The sequence below is a fragment of the Carassius gibelio genome, chromosome A13 (genome assembly GCF_023724105.1).
Source record: "Carassius gibelio isolate Cgi1373 ecotype wild population from Czech Republic chromosome A13, carGib1.2-hapl.c, whole genome shotgun sequence".
NCBI lineage: Eukaryota > Metazoa > Chordata > Actinopteri > Cypriniformes > Cyprinidae > Carassius > Carassius gibelio.
Genome location: NC_068383.1, coordinates 14,120,804 through 14,142,762, shown reverse-complemented (window position 1 = coordinate 14,142,762; position 21,959 = coordinate 14,120,804). Strand labels below are relative to the sequence as shown.

The 21,959-nt window shown below is 35.6% G+C and overlaps 2 protein-coding genes across 2 annotated transcripts; both read left to right on the top strand.

Moving 5' to 3' along the window:
* The first annotated feature begins 4,156 nt into the window (after window positions 1-4,156).
* LOC128026241 (delta-type opioid receptor-like) lies at window positions 4,157-20,499 on the top strand. Its single transcript, XM_052613112.1, has 3 exons — window positions 4,157-4,668; window positions 14,693-15,054; window positions 16,367-20,499. Exons 1-3 carry the CDS (start codon window positions 4,412-4,414, stop codon window positions 16,897-16,899), a joined length of 1,152 nt encoding a protein of 383 aa, XP_052469072.1. The 5' UTR covers window positions 4,157-4,411; the 3' UTR covers window positions 16,900-20,499.
* Window positions 20,500-20,741: 242 nt separating this feature from the next.
* Window positions 20,742-21,762, top strand: LOC128026242 (splicing factor 3B subunit 5-like). The gene is made up of 2 exons (XM_052613113.1): window positions 20,742-20,884; window positions 21,255-21,762. Exon 2 carries the CDS (start codon window positions 21,271-21,273, stop codon window positions 21,529-21,531), a length of 261 nt encoding a protein of 86 aa, XP_052469073.1. The 5' UTR covers window positions 20,742-20,884; window positions 21,255-21,270; the 3' UTR covers window positions 21,532-21,762.
* Window positions 21,763-21,959: the final 197 nt, after the last annotated feature.

Sequence of the window (21,959 nt, the reverse complement as noted above, 5' to 3'; positions counted from 1 at the left end):
TGATTACCGTACCTTCTTCAACAGTCCTCCTCATGTTCAACAGCATGTTTGCTGGAAGAGTTGATAAGACGGGCCTCCATGGAAACGACCCCCAGGATAATGATTAAAGTGCATCAGGGCTGCTTTCTGAGAGTCATTTAAGATTGTCTCATTGCTGAAGTATGAGGTAAATAGTTTTCTCATCAAAAGAGCCATTCCATTAGTATTTAATTTACTACCGAATGTGTAACAACATTAAACTCAAATTAGCTATAAGTTGTCCTCCAGGCCAGAGGCTTTAGGCCACAAGCCGCAAAAAAAGCATTTTAACATAATAAATGCTTTCAATAAAATGAACATGACATAAATGTACGCAGGTAAAGTGTTGTAGTTCATTTTAATTTACTTTGAATAACAGGCATGCACTCAGTTAGCCTGTTAACAGAGAAAGGACTAATTACAGTCTAGTTTTACATTCCATGTATGTTCTACATTTCGCCTTTATTTTATGCATGTAGAATAAGTATGGCTTTGTTTGATCAGCAATAGTGTGTCTAAAACCAATTTCCGTATGGCATTTCTTTGACTTCAGGAAGAATTAGGAATGGTTTCCTTTTCTCTTATTTATTCCCAGAGCTGAATAAATAAGATTATGCCTTGAACATTATTTAGTTATTAAAAACCTGATCACATTATATTAAACGTAACAAGGAAACCCAACATAAATAATGAAACAAATGACCTGTGATTATTACTATTACATTATTATAGAAAATGTTAGGGCTACTGTATTTTACTTTTGAATGAGTTGTGCTATTATACTATTTAATAAAAGAATAAGGTTTTTTGTTTTTGTTTTTTGGCATGTGACTGAATTTAACGATAATAAACCCCACGTTTTGTGGGGTCAATAAGGGCATTTCTCGTGATGTAGTTCATAATGCCTTTCATAACCAAAGTTATACAATCCTTGAGAGAAAAATGGCTTTGAAAGCTTGCCAGGTAATGTATTTCCCCTTGTTTTATGGACATTTAAACAAATTGTCTCTAATTTACAGGATTTTAAGCTTTGCTTGGGTGCACGTTGGATGTTCTCATCTCCATGGCAACAGAGATACTGTTCTGCCACTCATGACAGCCGAACATTCAGAGCACTGGCATTTTTCTCTACACGCCAAAGCAGCAGCAGAATAGTGCCAGTTTTATCATTTGTGATTTGTTAGATCTGATTGAGCATCTGCCTATTTAACAAATGTAATTTGAGAGCAATTTGACACATAAAACTGAAAAGTTTGGACAGTATCGTAAACTTTTTTCATATTCAAGCGTTAGCCTAATGCATTTGTGCCTTTTTCAACAGCAATACTTTGCATAGTACATATATATAGATATATATATACACACACACACACACACACACACAAACACACACACAAAGTAAAGACATCTGGTATACTGGTAAATAAATATACTTTTATGTAAGTCATCATTAATTATTATAATTTCACTAACAATGCAAAGTAACAATGCAAAGCTTCTAATTCAGTTTGAATAGGTTTGATTTGCTCTAGCTGGAAGCAGGCCTGCCAGTTCTAAATTACATGAAAGTTCTAAAATGAGATGTCAGTTCAGCATATTTAATATTTTAGACTTTAATGCACCACTGCCTGTGTATATTGGCTAAAAGATCAGGAATCATGGTGCTCAATATTTTACTCAAAAAGGCAGTATATTTAAAGGGAAGCAATAATAAACCTTTGCCAGTGTGTCACCCTTGTAAATTATTGATTGTAAATTGTTTGACTCATTAATATCATCATTTATATTAAACTTAATTTATAAAATTAAATTTGTTCTTGAGAGATAAATCAAGCCACCATTTATACTATGAGAGTGTTTTTTACTCCAAGAATTGGAGGGTTTAGGAGCCACTAAATCCTGTGTTCTGTAAAAAGACAGTCTTGCTGTGAAAAAGGTTAGAGCTTTTGAGTGAGAAAGAGTGGAGGTCAGTCAGCTCCTTTATATAAACTACAGTCGCTTCTTTAAGGAAACATGGTGTTCAGCTCTAATTACAGCTATTGGACCATCCATTGTGATCTTGGGTCACATGGGTCACTGACAATAGACCCTTCTAACTGAAAAAAACCCCACAACATAGCATCCTGTATAATCTCCGTAAACATAAAGGAACAGCTTACCCCCAAAATGAAAATGACTGAAAAAGATCTGTCTGCAGTAAATTCGAATCACAGGCACTCCTCAAAGGTATGCAGAAATGATTTTATCTGAACAGCGTGCACTTCTGTTAAATATAATTTGTGCAACTACTGTTTCAGCAGCCCAGGAGCCAGAAGATAATTTGATTCCTGTAATTTATGTCACATCTCTATTTTGCACCTTTATGCACATTGGATTCTGCATGATGGATCATACTTGAAATTACGTTCCAGTAATGCTGGGCAATGCTCATGCAACATGTCCTCAGAATAGAATTACTTTCATTTAACATTTTCAAAGGAAAGTGATTTCACAAATGTATATTAGCATAATTAAAATCGATTACTATTTGATTAGTTTGCAGCTAACATCTGACATCTGATGCTAATAACAGAATTACATGATAACAGAGTGCTCAGAGTCCTTTTTTGCTCTGTACCTTTCTCTGGATTTAGTGGCCTGTTACAAATCATTACAATCATTAAAGACCATCAGTAAAACTGCTCTACCTTTAAGCCCATATACATCATTAAAAAACTTTAATGTTAAGTTCAAAGAAGAGTCAGGTGGCAGTCATGGAGACCATTGTTTTATATGTAAAATTCAAAGGTCCTTCATTACATACATGCATACATTATTTGTGAATAATATAAGTGAATTGGTGGGTTTTTGTTAAATGTGAGCCAAAATCATCACAGTTAAAAGAACCAAAGACTACTTCAGTCAGTGTGCATTGAATTTATTCAATAAATGAGTTTTACAATTTGAGTTGAATTACGAAATAAATAATTTTTTCCATGACATTCTAATTTGCAGCTGTGTCTATATATATATATATATATATATATATATATATATATATATATATATATATATATAGTAATGATGTGTGTATTGATTTTGAAACATCAACAAGTTCTATTAATGTATTTTGTCTCATTAAAATAAATTAACTATTGATCATTTTTTTATCATTTAGCTGAAGTCTTCAAGTGAAAAATGAACTCTTTTAGCTGTGAAGGACATGAGAAGAAATGATGAAAGTCACAAGCAATCACAGACAGCACTCACTAACATCACTCACTAGCTACAAAGATACAGATATAGACATATATCAGCCCAGTTATTTTACACCAAATGTGGCCAATCTAAATCTGACATTTATTGCAACAGTTAAGTCTAATTATCTGCATGCAGCTGACCTAGATTAATATATTTTTATATGTCTATATTTACTAATTTATATACTCTCAGAGAAAAAGATACAAAAGTTGTCGTTAGAGCGGTACCTTTTCAAAAGGTACTCGCTTGTATCTTATTTAACCCTAAAGGGTGCATACTGGTAGCTTAAACGTATAGGCTACATATTAGTACCAAATTGGTACAAATTTGTACCTTTAAAAAAGGTACTCCCCAGTGATCATTCTTATTTTTTTTATTTTTTTTTTGAGTGTATAACAAAAACAAGTCAGTAACATCTATTAATTCAGATTTATCTAGTGTAAAATGTGGTATGCATGGTTTGAGGAGACTAATGTGGGCTGTCAAGTTTTGTGACATATTAATTCAAATAAATACATAATGAAGTGATAAACAGTAATAAACTATTTAACTTAACTATTTATGTATAGACAGGTGAATGCACTATATGATTAAACCTGTATTCTAATATTTGATGTTGTCTAAAGTAACATATTAAGCTATATATGTACAAAAAAAAATAATAATAATTGGTATGCAGGCTACTTTCAGGACCCCCGGCCTTTTGCATTGACTTGCTCTTGCGGATTTAAATCCTAAATTGGGGAGTCAACTAATTCGCATTCTGTCAATATAGCATTAATCCATAAACTCAGCTGGACATGCAGAAGAGTGATTGTAAATTCATACAGCTTCACTGATGAGAAAGTGAAGAACTGGAAAGCAATCAGCGACTGCTGTATAAGCCTCTAGTCATGTGCATATATATGTGACGTCATTTCGATGAATAAAATGCGAATACGCGCTATGACAGACGCTCGATACAATTTCACGAGGGTAATGTAAGAACAGCTGGGACAGATTCATAAACAAAAGAGACATCTATACTTGCAAGAGCCGCAGACCGTCTGAAGGCAGAACGGTGGGGTTCAGAACACTCCGAAGTCGGACAGGTATCGATATCACAGAACGTGATTGATAAACTCGAGCGAATTTCAGCCTTGCAGCACTTGCCATGGAGACGAGTGGAAACATCTCGGACTTACTTTACGCACTTTCTAACCCAGTGATGTCGAATAGCAGCGTATTCTGCCGAAACTTCAGCAACAGCTCAAGTCTCGTGAGCATGAACAGCTCCAGATGTGAGAGGACGGCTGAGCTGGACAAAAGCTCAACTCCTGTGATAGTGGCCATCATAATCACTGCGTTATACTCTATCGTTTGTGTGATGGGACTGGTGGGCAACGTCCTCGTCATGTATGTGATTATAAGGTAAGAAATGGTGCGCAGGTAACCTAAATTGTTTTACCTATAGCGGATGCAGAACACATCCGAGAGTGATGGCTCCCACTAAACAGCCCTTTAGAGGATAAATAGGTAGCTGCTTTTAATTAGGCTACTTTTTAGTTTTTCAAAAGGTGACCTGTTAAAAGAGATTCTGATTCTGATTGGTAAACTACACGATCGTTGCAGAAACTCCTCTTCTCTTGCGTTCAGTCGTTCAGAATCGGCCTATCAATAATATAAATAAAACTAATCTTTTGCTGTAGTTCATATATGTTTGTAAAAATAGGTATGCTTCTTATGTATAAAATACAAATGCTTTTCAGGTCGGCACTATAGGATGTATTTCATCCACTGATAAAAATGGTGCGCACTGAGTGAAAAGCTGAGTGCGCACCAGCGTACGGAAAAACACCACATTACAACGTGCCTTTCACTCTCTATATGATACGATGAAGTACGCATACTTCTCTGTCACAAGTGTTAAGTAACATATTGACATTCAGGATATATTTTGTATGTAGAAGAACAAGAAAATGGAACAAAACTGGATGGATGCTTCACATCGAATTTGGGTGCTGAAATGCAGCAGAACCTGAATGGCTAATAATGGATATAAAAAGGAAATATAAAGGAAAAAAGTAAGATAGACAGATGGATGGATGGATCAGTAACTCAGGTGAAGTTATCTACACTTCTTAGCTTCACCAGCACAGTGTGTTTGTACACATGCCCGTGATGTTTCATGCACCTATTCACAGCTGTTATCTCAGGTGTTTTGGGACTTGCCTCATTTAACCACACATTGCAAACACATCTGACCTGATCCTAACCTAGCATTACAGTCATTGGCATAAGGGAAGGATGCAATCAATAGAGTAATTAAACACAACTGAATGAATTTCAATGAGGTGGTGGGGGCTTGTTTGTCTTAGAGAACTGTGGTTAAATAGGTGGCACTGTATTTCAGATCACGCACACATTAACTACTTAATTCAGAGATGTTGTGCCTAAGATGCTGAATACAACCTTCATATCCACTTCCTAAACAGATTCATATTTGCTCATGTTATTTAAATTAGCATATATGGAGTGTAAAGACATACAGGAATCAAGAAATTAGTTTTTAATTGATGAAGCATTAACCTCTGCATAAGGTCATCAGATTTTCTTTGCTTTTTGGAGACTCAGTACTTTCTTAGAGTTTATGAGCAACTAATCACAGATTTAGAGGCTGCTGTCTACAGTGGGAAGCATAGCCCAGTAGGTGCAATCTATTTCTGTGATTAATGAGCCGACTGCAGTCTGGGATCGGTTTATCAACCCCCATCATGTGGTAATAAAATAAGCCTAGAGAGAAATAAATAAAAGTTTGAAAAGTATATTTCTGTGTTTCCTTTCGTACGGTTATCTAAAGAGTTTAGAAATGGGTCTAGCTGGGAAACCACTTTGCTTTAAAGGAATATTTATCATTAACATTTTTATCATGTTGTTTCAAACCTTTTTTACTTTCATTTTTCTGTGGAACACCAAAAGCATTTTGAAGAACTGTTTTTGCCCATTCACGGAAAGTTAAAATATGGTTAAAATATGGTTATGGTTATGGTTAAAATAAAAGCATTTATCAACCATAACCCACCCCCGCCCACCCCATCCCCCATAATATTTGTTGCTATTATACTTGGCCCAAACATCAACTTGGCTTTTGTGACTTTTTTTGTATTTCCTCAGCGACCAGTATCAGCTCTAGGTATGACAAAGCGGATATCGTCCTCTTTTGGAAGGCCAAAAAAAGTAGTTTCGCTTTGAAACAAAACACAGCATCTCCACAACATGGCACCGGTGGCAACAATACTACAGTGAGAATAGAAGTTACGCCTTCGTTCTGTGTTAGAATTTGGGCGGTGTTATGCAACTCTTCACAAACAGTGAGGCAGACATCTGGGGGGTGGGGGGGGGGGGTTTAAACAATGCGTTTTGGGGGCATGGACAAGTCTTAACTTTTATAAAGAATTGGATTGAACTGGATTGAGACTTTAGTCTTTGCAACTTTACAGATCTTCAAGAGCTTGTAAAACTCCAAAGAGAAAGGAAAAATGTATGACCCCTTTAAGTGCTTAGAGAGGGTAAATGCTGTGCATCTAAATAGCATATGCTTCTTGTTGTCATGGAGAAGCTCATGCAATTGTTTACAACATTTCAGCTCCGGCAATAACTGCGTCTTTTACATGTGTCCTGCAGCTACAAGGAAATGAGAAATATGTGGAAAACATTCATCAGTTATATTTCTTTAGGCTAAAGGATACTAGAATTCAAGTACATATTTGTACATCTCAATTAATTTTGAATTAGTTTCTCATATACTTAAGGTTAAAAGCTGTTCTGTTCTTACTCTTCCACAGAAAAGCAATGAGGCACAAAAAAAATCAATACTGCCCACAATTTCTCTCAGTTATTTTATTTATCAAAAGCTTGCCGATATCCGTCCCTTATCTCTATTTTCCCCTTGATTTGTGCCAAATGAAGCTCAAATATTCAATTATTAAGATAAAAGTAAAAATCATATCACAGAGAGGTGTTATTCAGTTCATACTGTGCTCTCAATAAATGAATGATGAATGTCCTCAGGTTTCATACAGCTGCTATACTAAATCCAGTGCCCACTCTTTACACCCTTTTCAATATATAGCATTTTGAACTCTATTTCTGAATTTTCAGGTAAATATTCTCAAGATGTATACTGAGCTAACAAAAGGGATGGTAGTCACTAATATTTATTGATTCTTGTGCAAGCTTAATGGTTCTCACAATCCATTATAAAACATGTGTAAATAGGGCTTCTGTCAGGAAGGAAGTTGTTTTGAGAGGTTGTATCCCTCCAAGTAATGTTTTGGCCTATAAAATAAGAGAGACAATACAATACAAAAAAAAAAGTTATTACTGTTTTTTTGTTGTTGTTGTTATTTTCTCTGACTCAGTTACTGTGCTGAAAATACGGAGGTCATGTTTGTATCTTAGAATAAACATGTGCCTCTAAAATTGGCAGAAGATATTTAAAAGACGAGTTGGAAAAAATAAAATGTGTTTACAGTTGGTAAGATGAAAAAAAATTGTAACCTTTACTGAACATTATGTATGCTATACTGCATTACTATTAGTGTCACTGCATAATGAATGAATAATCCACAAAAGTGTGCACAAAAGACAGAAACTCGATGCTGTGGAACTGATGTTCACTGGTGGATACAGAGCTCTGTTGGCCAATCCAGCTTGACATTGGACTGGAGCTCCTGCACAGTGTGAATGAACTAAATGAGAATATTTGAGGTCAGCTTCTCTGTGGAATAATAATAAAAAAATGTGTTATTCAGTGCCTTGGCTGATGAATAATAACGGTATGGTTAGCAAAATGTTGTATTACTTAGACTTCTTATTTTACTTTTTTTTGTCTTTTTGATAAATCACTGTTAAAAATAAAATAAAATAAAAAATCTGTGGCTGCCAGAATAAAAGAATAAAGAAATTGTTTTAAAAATCATCCTACACTAATATAGTTATCTTTATAGTTCAGTTTCCATTGTTTGAATGGGCCTTAATTTTGTAAAAATACAGTACATTTTGAATTAGCAAGACTACTTCACTAGGGAAATCTTTTTTGTATCTTTAGCATATATTGACAACTACCAAAATAACATAATAGAAAAGAAAAAGCCTCAGGAAGAAGTAGGATTTTAGCAAGCTGAGGTTAAAACGTATAGAAAGACACATAGTGTCATACACACAAATACGACATCATCACACAAAAAAACACAACACTAAAATAATGCAATGAAAATTCATTAAAAAACATAAATTGTAACATAAAACCCTAATCTACGGAGCCCCACACATAGCATGCAGGAAAAAATAGTAGGCTAAATTGTGTGCACGATTTACTAATTTGTTCCCTCATTGTACTAAAACATGCACACCATTACTATTGCGTTCTCTTGATTTACTATTTCGTTCACTCGATTTATAAATTGTGTGCATGAGTTAGCAAATCGAGGGAACGCAATAGTAATCATGTGCACATTTTAGTACAGTGAGGGAATGAATTAGTAAATTTTGCGCACAATTTATTTTTTCTTCCATGTCATGTGTGGGGGTCCATACTAATCTACAAACAATAACCAAAAACGTTTAAGAACCACAATTATGTAAACAAAATATAATCAATGTATGTGTCACCCAGGGAATTCTGGGAATGTCAGTTTACGTTTTTTCACAGTAAATTTTTAAGATTTTCTTTTCTTTCGAAAAAAAGTACATTTAACAGTATTTTACTGTAAATTACTAACTTACTGTTTCCATGTATATACAGTATTAAAGGGAACTAACCTTGAATCAGTAAACATCTTTTTACTGTAGGATTTTTACAGTTTTTTTTACCATTATTAGTTTTTACAATTAAAGTTGTTGTTTTGTTTTTCATTTGCAATTTGGGTTTGCCACCTAAAGAGCAAATTCAGTTAGATTGCAGCAACAGAGAATTTAGTAAATGAAAATAAATCATGTTCAAAGCCTAAACAGATTCCTAGAGACACTTCAGCCTCTGAGAACCATAAAATGACACAAAAAGCACTATTTGTCAGCACCTTTATTCTTGACAGATGACTAGACTGCACCCGACAGCCATCTGATTGGCATGGGAACATAAGCACAAACTGGCTGGTTGTTGTTGGAACTGTCTGACGTTCTAAATGTAAATGTCATCTTTGATTAGTTCTGAATCAGTATAGGCAACTCAAGCATGACTCACACATGTTTGTCTTGATCCATTTTGGTTACATTAAAACATTTTGGAAGCTTTGAATAAGAAGCACATAATGACAAAAAGAGAAAAGGAGCTTTTGATTTATTCATCTGCTTCTATCCAATTTTCTTCCTTTCTGGCTTTTATACTGTAGATGACAACACTTGCTGATGTCCATTCTAGAAGCTTGTCATTTGGACTGACAGCTTGGGTTTAAAGGCTGATAAGTAAACAATGCTGTTGTTGTTTTTTTCTAATATGTGCTATCAAATCAAAGAGACAATATAGCAAGATCCAGTATGTAATTTCAGCTTTGGTTATTTTGAGTCTGCATCCTTTATTTGTAATGCACATCTCCCATGGCTATCAAATGCCATTCTGAGTTAATGCTTTAGTGCAGCATCTAATTCACAAACACCATAAAGTTAATATGTTCCAAGTGTTTCCTAAACCAATATCTGTAATTTAGCATAGCAGTATGTCCATATATATGAGCAGATTGCACATAGGTAAATGGTACAAGAAATCTGCACATGTTCTGGTGTTCCCTAGCAACAAGCGAGTCCTCGTTTTTTTTCACAACAAAATCTGATTTGCCTGGTTACTACACTGTTCTTTTCTTCAACAAAGTCATTTACAAAAAAAATGTCTTTGGGGAAAGAAAAAAATTATAATATGAGTGAATTAATCCAGCCATTGCTTCAGTCTTCAGTGTCACATGATCCTTCAGAAATCATTCTAATTACTCAAGAAACAATTCTTATGATCATCAATGTTGAAAGCAGTTGTGCTGCTTGATATTTTTTTGGAAGACGTGAGTCTTCTTTGATGAATGGATAATTTAAATGATCCGCCTAATATGAGTGAAATGGTGTTATGTTTTTCATCTATTTTGGTTTGTCTTCATACAGTTTTATAAGTAATTATTATTCAATGTAAAGATGTGAGCATTTACGTTAGTCTAGTCAGTAGTCTTTAAAGTTAAGCATTGCTTGTAATATATGGAAATAATAATGAGAGTTAACAGTACAGATGAAAAATAAACCTGCTGCCACAAATATTCTCAACATCAAGGTCTTAAGGTCCACGGTTGGAGTATTTAGGGAAGTCGTGGCCTAATGGTTGAAGGGTTGTGGGTTCGAGTCCCGGGCCAGCAGGAATTGTGGGTGGGGGGAGTGCATGTACAGTTCTCTCTCCACCTTGAATACCACGACTGAGGTGCCCTTGAGCAAGGCATCGAACCCCCAACTGCTCCATGGGTGCCGCAGCATAAATGGCTGCCCACTGCTCCGGGTGTGTGTTCACAGTGTGTGTGTGTGTGTGTGTGTGTTCACTGCCCTGTGTGTGTGCACTTCGGATGGGTTAAATGCAGAGCACAAATTCTGAGTATGGGTCACCATACTTGGCTGAATGTCACGTCACTTTAAAATCCCTATTATCACAGTATGTCACCTGTCATGTTTTAGAAGCATTAGCTGTCTCTTCATGCCAGAGGCAGAGATAATAATTGTACTCAGACATTTTAAATCATTTTAGCTTCACTAATGAAAACTGACATGGACAAAGACACCTTCTGAATAGGGCTGGGCGATATGGCCAAAAACTCTTATCTCTGTATTTTGGGGCTGAAATGCGATTATATATCTTGGTATTCTCTACATTTTCTAATTGTGTATATATAAAATAATAATAATAATAATTAACATCCTGCTCAATTTTGTCAAATATAAACTGTTTATATTGAAGGCAATGAAGACAAATATAGTGAAGGTAAGTAATGCTATCCATTATGTGCAAAAAGGGGGCTAAAATGACACTACCATCTAAAAACAAAAATAATGGAGGTTCCATTCACTAAACTAAAAATTTGGTTTAAAATACTACATATGACACAATTATTGCACTCTTATTCTATGCACCTATTAAAAATGTATCGATATTTTGTACAAACTCAATATACCAACAAGCCCTACTTCTGAATGACAGGTATTTCTGTGTTTTGATGCTTGAACTGTAGCTTTTAACAGCTCTCTGTAGAACGTTAGCTGTAAAACACATGTGCCTGTCTTCATCTCAGAGTTGCAGGTGTCCTGACTTAACTTATGGACTTTGCTCTGAGCTGGCGGATGACACTCCTAATACTTTCCATAAGCAATACTGCACACCTTCCTCTAGCTTAATCATATGTCTTGGTTGCCAGGCATGTTATCCAATATGCATTTATTCTCTTGGTAAACTTCTCTCGGTTTCTTTATAAAGCTTCAGGGATGACATAGGTGTACAGTAAGAGTTTCTGTAAAGAACTGCTCAACAGCATCCAAAACAAAATATACTGTACACTATTGATCATCAATGTCGATTCAGCAAGGAAGATGAATACAATTTTAATGTGCTTCCAGTAAGTGGTGTTCTCTCTCTGTTCAATGATTAGACTCAAAGGTCTGGCATTTCACCTCAGGTGTTTTAAATGTGAAGTACAGAGGTGCAGTGCATCCCTGAGGTGCCCTCATTAGTCAGTGCTTGTGGGAAACATAAGTGGTGTGATCATTTGGTGCAAAGAGCCTTTGGATGACAAGGTAATCATTAGGAACGGCTGCCCGCCTGAGCCCTTGAATGAGACTTGATGAATGAATCCACTTCACCATGGGCAGGAGTGTTGTGTCTAGGTGATTTCACAGATGCTTTACAGCTGTCTAAATATTTAAATGACTTTTTTGAAGAATGAAGAAAAATATATATATATTTTAAATGTATTTAATTTAATTTAATTTCCATCTATCTTCCAGACAACGGTCTCTTGACTGAATCTTTTTGGTCTCTATATCTGGCTGCAAGTATTTAACAGATAATATAGGTAAAAATGACTGTCAATAAATAACTATGTGAATATTAATTTAAATGTCACTTGGGGCTGTTAAGATTTAACGTTTTGGAAAAATTGCTCACCAGGACTGCTTTTATTTTATGTAAAAAAATAAAATAAAAAAGCAGTATAAATAGTACTATTGTGAAATATTATTACAATGTAAAATAACTGTTTTCTATTTTAATATATTTTAAAATGTTATGTATTCTTGTGGTGGCAAAGCTGAATTTCCAAAAGCCATTACTACAGTTTTATCACATGATCTTGAATCAATTTAATATGCTGATGTGATGTGTAAATTAAAGCTGAAAACTGTTAATATTATTGTGTGTTGTTTCTTACTGCAGATTTTTGAATGTATAGTGATCAACACAGCATAGACTCTATTAAAATGTTTGTGCTCTATTTTAAAATTATTATTTAAATAATATACAGTATTTGTATATTCAAGGAGAATAAGGCTAAGGTGTCTTCCTTTCTATACTGAAATTACAAATCCTTTTCCCCACAATGGGTTATTCTCTATCATTAAATCAAGTGCAAGGTTTGAAAACCATTATGAATGGGAACAGACATGTAAATGGAAGTGAAGGCTTAGCAGTCCATGTTTATGATCATGTTCATGATTTTGGCCGAGTGTTTTCTTGAGTTTGGCCTGTGACAGTCAGCTAAGGGGAACTGCAGCTGCAATAATCAACTGCACACTCAGTTTTTGCAGAAGTTGTTTTATTCACACACTGGCTATTTTTTTATAGTTGACTATATATATTTGACCGGACTAGACTTTGTCCTGATTTATGTTTATTTCTGTGAAAGTCAAACAGTGGAGCTCTGACAAACCATAATCATTTTTACTGAGATGTTAGTTTACACAGTGTTAATGCTGTTAATTTATCATCTCCGCTGCTATTGCAATACATCAAATAATTGTTTATCTTCATAGTCCAGATTGGCACATGGCTCATCTTTTATTTATTATCTTGCCAAGAAGAACGGTAACAAACATATAGACTTTAAAGTCAGTATTTCTTTCATCTGGATGTGTTTACTACAGCAGAACACCAGCCATATACAAGAGTATCTAAAGAAATTCCTTATTCCCAAGAAATTATGCTTTAATGCAGTTTTCTCCTGAATAAAGTTTAAGAAATTTACCATTTAGATTGCAGTTTCTTGATAAAGGAAGGAAGTGAGTTGTTATAACTTCTCAGAACTCCCCATTAAGCAAGGGCCAGAGACCTAAACACGGAAAATAGGTGCTAAAAGTCTCCATGAGCTATGCAGTATTCATGAAAAGCTTTCATGAAATGCTTACGTATTTAGATAAATGCAGGCAACCATTTTGCACTCAGTTTTTATTATTCCAGACTAAATTGTTGTTTAAATCAATATCTCATTTTTGTTCAGCGATTGAAAGATCCCCCTGTTGTTCCATTATTCATATGGGGTTCTCTATCAGACAAAAACTTGGAAAATTATATTCCATTTCTGCACCAAAGATATCTTTCCATTTCATCACAACATGCGCCACTCAGTTCTAAATAATAATGCCTTGTTTAATTAACTTGCTGTGCTGTGATGTGCCAAAACCATTCTTTCATGTACTCCAACAGCGCTATTATGATTCTGATGGTTGGTATTTCCTCTGTGAATCTATCTATCTATCTATCTATCTATCTATCTATCTATCTATCTATCTATCTATCTATCTATCTATCTATCTATCTATCTATCTATCTATCTATCTATCTATCTATCTATCTATCTATCTATCTATCCCATGTACGTACATTCTACAAGAGGTCTTTTCTGTTAGAGGGTTATTTATCCTGTTAAAATATAACCTGCACTTTTCTAAATATACTAGTATGAAATCATCCATAAAAGAATAGTGCATTGAGTCTGTACACCTCACCTCATAATACCTTTAAATTGGATAAACAGCTTCTCAAAAGCTTGTTAATATGTTACAGGTTATTTTTTTATTACTCAGTTCATGTTGAGACTAACATTTGCATAAAGTTGTATATAATTATGGTTATCTGGCCTATAAAATTAACATTTGAATGGAGGTCATAGTTGCATTAAAAGATTCACAAGGTACCTTTCTTAATGGCTTGATGCACTATTTGTATTGTAACTGAAATCATTTTAGGCGGTGATATGAAAAAAGGTGTACTATATGAGGTGTCCTTTCATGTCTGTTCTGTTTCAGTATTTTTCTGAGAAATATTTCTATAGTACCTTCACTTCCCCATTACTCACCCTGATCAAAATTATTTTCCCTGAATACATGTTATTTAATAAACACAGCTGATGTAATGATCTTGATAAATTTTTATCCATTGCAGATACACCAAGATGAAAACTGCGACCAACATCTACATTTTCAACCTTGCTTTGGCAGATGCCTTGGCAACAAGCACTCTGCCGTTCCAGAGCGTCAATTACCTGATGGGTACATGGCCTTTTGGAGACGTGCTGTGCAAGATTGTGATGTCCATTGATTACTACAACATGTTCACCAGTATCTTTACCCTCACGACTATGAGTGTCGACCGTTACATTGCTGTTTGCCACCCGGTTAAAGCCCTGGACTTCAGAACCCCCTGGAATGCTAAGATTGTCAACGTGTGTAACTGGATCCTTTCATCCGCCATCGGTCTTCCTGTCATGGTCATGGCCTCCACCACTATTGAGTACCACAGCAGTTGTATGTTAGCCTCCACATTCAATCTACATTCAACATAACATTTGGATATAACTGCAGAAAAAGTTATGCCTTTCCCAGATATTGTGTGATATTCCTTCTGTGGAACACAAAAGAAGATATTTTAAAGATATATTTTGAACTGTTTTATAACGCAAGTAGAAAAAAACCCCAAAGAAGAATACATTCGTTTGTGTACCACAGAAGAAAAATGGTCATACCGGATTGGAAAGACCTGTGAGTGCGCAATTGATAAAGTCTTCATTTCTCTTTATGCCATCGACAGTGAAAGAATTGCAATCAATTTTACATTTTGAAATGAAATATTGCCTTGTTCCACAAAGATAAGTATCTGTATCTAATATAGAATAGTACAAAATTCTATATTGGATACAGATACTTTCACGTCAACAAGTGCTCCAGATTACAACTAAAATGATCCGAATTGGGCAAAATCTATGACAGTAATTTAAAATAGACGGGTAAATCTCTATGTGTGGTCATTTGCAGTTTCGTCAGATATCATCTTGATAAAGTGCATTGCACACCAGTGTTTTTCTGCTCACTACAATGAGCATAATGCATCACACTTGTGAGCTAACAGTTTCAAACAGACTCAATCAGCGAATCATTCTTCAAAAGTAGCTCCCTCACTGTCATTTTTTGTTCATTTTGATTCAAAACGAACAGGAAATCGTCGAATTTTGTGTTATGATAGTTGTTCAAGAAATTGTCATTATAGACACATATTTAGCATTTTCCTTATTAATCAACAATTATATTCTATGGTAAATTAACAATCATTTTTCCAAAGAATTGTTAAAAAAGTATTGGTTTATGGAACACATTTAAACCGAGTAACCATGCATTAGCATATAATGTTAATTATGTCAGAAAGTAATGTTTGTTTATATAAAATACAGTACCATGATTTTCCACAACCCTGTAAGTACTCAGCACACTTCCCCAGTTCTCAGCTTGATCTCCTCTTAATATATCAAGACATTTTCCTCAATACCGATAACATCCCGTATTATTACTGTGACAACACAAATTTTGCAGACACGAAAGAAGCGTTGAGGCAGAAAATTGTTATTGAGTGAATTTAGATTGATGTCACTTCTAGACATTTAGGAAGAAAATCATAAGGCGGTTTAATAGCCGTAGCAGAAGGCCTGGGTCTCTGAGGCTCCCTAAACAATCCCTTGAAGAAATAATGACTAGTGGAGTAACTGTCTGTCTTCTTTACAAATGTGAATAGATTTTCACATGACTCACTGTGTTTTTGTACTGTGCTATATTCTTACTTTCACAGCGTTTGGCATCATTGATTGTACTTTGCTCTTTCCCCATCCTTCCTGGTACTGGGAGAACCTCCTAAAGATCTGCGTTTTCATCTTCGCCTTCATTATGCCCGTCCTCATCATCACCATCTGTTACGGCTTAATGATCCTCCGCCTGAAGAGTGTGCGCATGCTGTCTGGCTCCAAGGAGAAGGACCGCAACCTCCGGCGCATCACCAGAATGGTCCTGGTGGTGGTGGCGGTTTTCATCATCTGCTGGACGCCGATCCACATCTTCGTCATCATCAAGGCTCTGGTAAACATTCCCAGCTCCCTCCTGCAGACCGTCACCTGGCATTTCTGCATCGCCCTCGGCTACACCAACAGCTGCCTCAATCCAGTGCTCTACGCCTTCCTGGATGAGAACTTTAAGCGCTGTTTCCGAGAGTTCTGTGTTCCCAGTCCATCCGTGCTGGACCTCCAGAACTCCACACGCACCAGAAATCCCCAGCGTGAAGGCCAGTCCAGTGGCCACACAGCAGACAGGACGAATCAGCAGGTATGACTAGTCCTGGAAATGTCATCACTGGAGTCCCGCAGCCAGCCCAGTGTTGACATGAGCTCAGATGCCACACAGATCACCACCGGTGTCTAACACCTTCACCTACAGGAGCTGTGCCTCTTGAAGCATCTTACTAGGCCTCCCAGAGCTGTTTCACAATTTTAGTACCGAGAAAGACTGCTGAAGTGAATTTCAATGTGAAATATGAAATATACTTGATTTCCGATCCCAATGAGCTGAACTTATATCAGTATCAGTGATGTTCACAGCTATGCATCTGACATATCTGTTATGTTAGTCCAACATTCAAGAACTTTATATTATATATCCTCTTAGAGTTGCATCTTAAGTCTCCTTTAACATGTAAATATTACTTAAAAAGCTATGAGAATAATTATTTTATAACTCATGACATTGTTTTATTTGTAGAACGAAGAAAATGTATGAATTCACTTATGATCACAGAAAATGTAAATGATGTACTTAACACAAATGACTGTTGGATATGACATGCGCACTGTTTCTCAGATTTTCAATGGACAATAAGAAATGCCTCTTGCAACAATGGATAATTTTCATGCTTCGGTGGTGACACATGTATTGTGCTTGTACTCTGATACAGATCTCTTGTACTAATGTAAATGTCAAATGTAAATGTCTGATTGTCACTCACATTAAGACATTTTGAAAAAATGTAATGTTTTATGCTCTAAATTCCCTTGAAGATCTCTGTGCAGGTGTTTATGGAAGTTTTTATATACTGTATGCTGCATCGTAAATAAATCATTCACACTACAATAAGTGTTTTGAGATGGTTATGAAAAGTTATGAAACTTTTATGTGATACGTCTTGTGTTGTGCCAGTCTTTAATTGTTGTAGCTCGGAAAAAAATAAATCAACATTAATTGATGGGAGATTTATATGCCTTAAGGTCCATTGAAATGTCATTTAATGTAGCATTTTTATAGAGACTGATTGTAAATGTGAACCTTTCTAAAGGTGCTGTCATTTTAACCACTGTTCTTGTAAACTTCCAACCAGTCATTTCACTTCGCAGATCAAAATCACTTACCAGGACTCTTATTAGTAAGAAAGAATCCTGGACACAATATAAGACTACTGCAGCTGTTTTCAGTTATCAGGATCTCTTATCTAGTTTGAGACCCATGCCAGCTGTAAGGGGCCAATAATTTAGTTCTGTAAATCTTTGAAATCAAATAATCATGGCCTTTGAGCTGCCATTTCGGTCATTTTGAAGCACAGTTCCCCCCCCCACATGCAGTCTTGCTGCAACACCCCGGGGAAATCAAGGAACAGAGAGCTAGTATGTTCAGGATTGCTCAGCACATAACATAAGGCATGAGAAACAGCAGAGCACTGGAGAGCAGGCAAGAGGGGGCGGCAGTCATTCAGGTCATAATTGCAGTTCGCATTTAACTGTGGCCTTAGGGTGCAGGATATTTTTCAGCAATGTGAGATTAAACCTAACCAAGGATATGGAGTCCATAACATGAAACCAAGAACATTTTAATTGATTGTCCCGTATGAAGGAACCAGAGCTTTACATCAGCTGATCTCTTTTCATCCCTCCCACTAGCTATGATGAATACAGCATAATTCAAGTTTGACATGGATTCTATAGACTGCAGAGAAAAAAAGTGCCCTGGAGAGTAAATTAAATATAAAGATTGTGGATGTAGTAATTTAGTCGACTGAATGTAATCTAATTAATTCCAAAATGGTTCAAAGTGTGCAAGAGCTTATACACAATGTTGTGAACCAAATGAAGAACAACTCTGTTCCTTTGTCAGTAACATTTTAATAGGCTCACAGCCCGTGTGTCCCCAAATTATAGTAATACAGTCGGTGCTAAAATAAAACTAAAGAACTGACTGCCTCCAAGTCAGGTTTGACTTGAATAACTAATTAAATGAAAATAAAGTTCTAGCATCATGCTTTCCTTTCCACTACAAATGTAAAATGTAAGCAATAATGGTAACAATTAAAGGCATAGTCCACTCCAAAATGAAAAATCTGTCATCTTTTAATCACCCTCATGTGCACCCTCATGTTTTTGCCAATATAGTGAAAGTCAATGGGGTCTCAAAATATATTTTTTGTTCCGCAAAAGAAGGCAAGTCATAATGGTTTGGAACAACATGAGGGAGAGTAAATGATGAAAGAAATTAAATTTTTGGGTGAACCTGTTGCTTTCTATTCAGAAGCAACACATTCTAAATTAGTGGCAAATTCACATTAATTCGTATGATCTCATTTGGACGCTTTTATTAATCTTCGGGGTGGACATTCATGCTTAGTGTTAGAAAAAAAATTCTCATGAGATCAGGTTGTCTGAATCCTTTCTCAGTTCAAGCCTTTTCCTCGCCAAGCGTGGTGCACTGTGCTGCTAAAATCAATGAGGCTGTCAGAAACGGCTGATTTTCACACCCCCTACCATATGTCATTATATGCCATATGTCAAAAAAGAAAACCTGTTGACTTTGAGCCAATAATGACTTTTTTTATTGTGCGGTTCTCAGTTATCACATACCCACGGATCAAACTGACTCTTATAGGCTACTATTAAAAGACAAGTGCTCTTATAAGCCTCTGCTCTCATCTCTCCTTTCTAATAATGTCACACAATATAATGGTGATTCAAAGAGAAAATCATTACTGTGATCAGGGACACAGAGCTAAAGTGTTTTCATAGTGGATGGTTGTACCGCTTATGAGAAAGCACAAATATCCCCGACAGCACACATACATTGCATTAATGTTTATGTTTTTATTGGAAACATGTATTTTTTAGACGTTTTACTGATGCACAATACATCCCTAATATATTTCCTGTGACAGTGACAGATTGGGTGTCAGAATTAAGTTTACTCATGTAATTTCCTTTAAATTGCAGTAATGAGACAAAATGAAACCAAGTGTCTGATTCTATTTATGTCTCGCACCCATTTTTTTCAAATAAATGTAAGGTTTCAAGGTTCTTAATAATCTTCATGGGATCTGCTTTTTAAAAGTGTTTTCTTGCCAACAGAACATCTGTTTGATGTGACCAACATAATCTCAATGAATGTAACTGGAAGTAAGCTAAAGCCCTTTTGTGTGTGTGTGTGTGTGTGTGTGTAATCAATGTCAGTTAAACTGTTTATTATATAAATAAAATCATCATATGTCCTTGAATTATAACTATTTTTTATGTTCTGGATATATGGGTATGCGATATGATAATTTTTGTATGATAAAAAATGTCTCCATGATCTGCTTTCGAAGACATATTGTTTGTTTCGTGCTAGTCCACATTGGATTTGATAGTAGGAAAAAATGATATCAAGCATGCTGTACTGCCTGTCTACTTCCATAAAAGCACTTCAGATTATGTAATCAAGCATTATCACTTTGTCTTTTTGTCCAATCTTCAAAGATATTTTTGCTTGAAATCAAAGTTTGTAATGTTTACATTCACCATGTAGCTGCTTGCTTTGGTTAATGCCTTATAGCTCTTTTATGATTTTTTTTATTTTTTATTTTTTTGAAATCCCTATGGGGAAAATACTCAACTGAGGCAATAAACTGGATATTTTGCTGTTGATCATTGCAACATCCTGTGTTACTTTCATGTTTCTTGTATTACTCTGAAGTAATTTATTTTCATATAGAGGTCAATTATAGTAGCTCATTGGCTATTTTGACTAAAATGGTCAAGTACAACTACCAGTTGTAAGTCTTTATGATAGAAAAAGTTGAATAATCAACCAGTCGATAGCACAAATCTAACACCTTTCAGGACGCCTGAGGTTCTTTCGAGCGGAACTCTTATCTGCGATAATGTTTTCCACACCGACAGATTTCTGAGTAACTCCTTCCGCTCCGTTTACATCCTGTTTTTACGCGCAGCACAACCAGTAAGAGAACAAATTTGAGAACTGTTGAAGGGATCGATCAATCGTTTACTTTCCTCACATTTTACTTTGGGTAAGTACACTAATAAAATTTAAACACTAATAAATTAACTTACAGTATCGTCGTTTGAAGAGATACTTGTTTTGAAAATGTTACCCGTTCAGCCGAATTAGCTTAACTGGTAATAGTAAATACACTCAATGTCCACAACGTTGTACAAGCTGATGGTTTGCATTTATTTTATTGTTTTTCTTCATATCAAGACTAATGAACTGTTTTGCTTTTCGATTTTCTGAGTAACTCACTGTACTTCAAATATTTATCCTCTTTAAAAAGAGTCTAGTGTCATTATTCAAAGCCACACTTTAACATACACGCACACATTTAATATTTAAAACGTGCATCAAATACATCCTTTAGTGTTTTTCTTTCTTTTTGTTAGACACAGTTATTTGAAGATGACAGACCGTTACAACATCCACAGTCAGCTGGAGCATCTGCAGTCGAAGTACATCGGCACAGGACACGCAGACACCAGCAAGTGGGAATGGCTGGTTAACCAGCACAGAGACTCCTACTGCTCCTACATGGGCCACTTCGACCTTCTCAATTACTTTGCTGTCGCTGAGAACGAGAGCAAGGCTCGGGTTCGCTTTAACCTGATGGAGAAGATGCTGCAGCCGTGTGGTCCACCTACTGACAAACCTGAGGATGCTTAGGGCTGTTCTGACTCCGTCCTTAAAGCAGGATGTTTTTTGTTCATTCAGTGAAGGGAGATCAAATATAGAGACCATAGACACTTGGGGGTTGTAGGTGATCTTTGAATCCTCTTGTTTGTGAATCAATGTTTTCTCTTTTTTTTTATGCTTCTTTTTTGTGGTATTTTGTATAGATTTTTGAACCACAAGCGTCTTTGAAGATAATAAAGTTGATACCCTTTCACAAATGCACTGATTGTATTATTGTTAATTATTTTAATAATGACATACTTTTTAAATAAAGTAATACTTGTATTCAGCGAGGACCCATTCAGTTGATTAAAGGTGACATAAAAGTCTTTCATAATGTTACAAGATGTACCATAGCCTTCCACAAAAAAATAAATAAGCAGCATTGATAATAAAAAAAAAAAAATTATTGAGCAAAA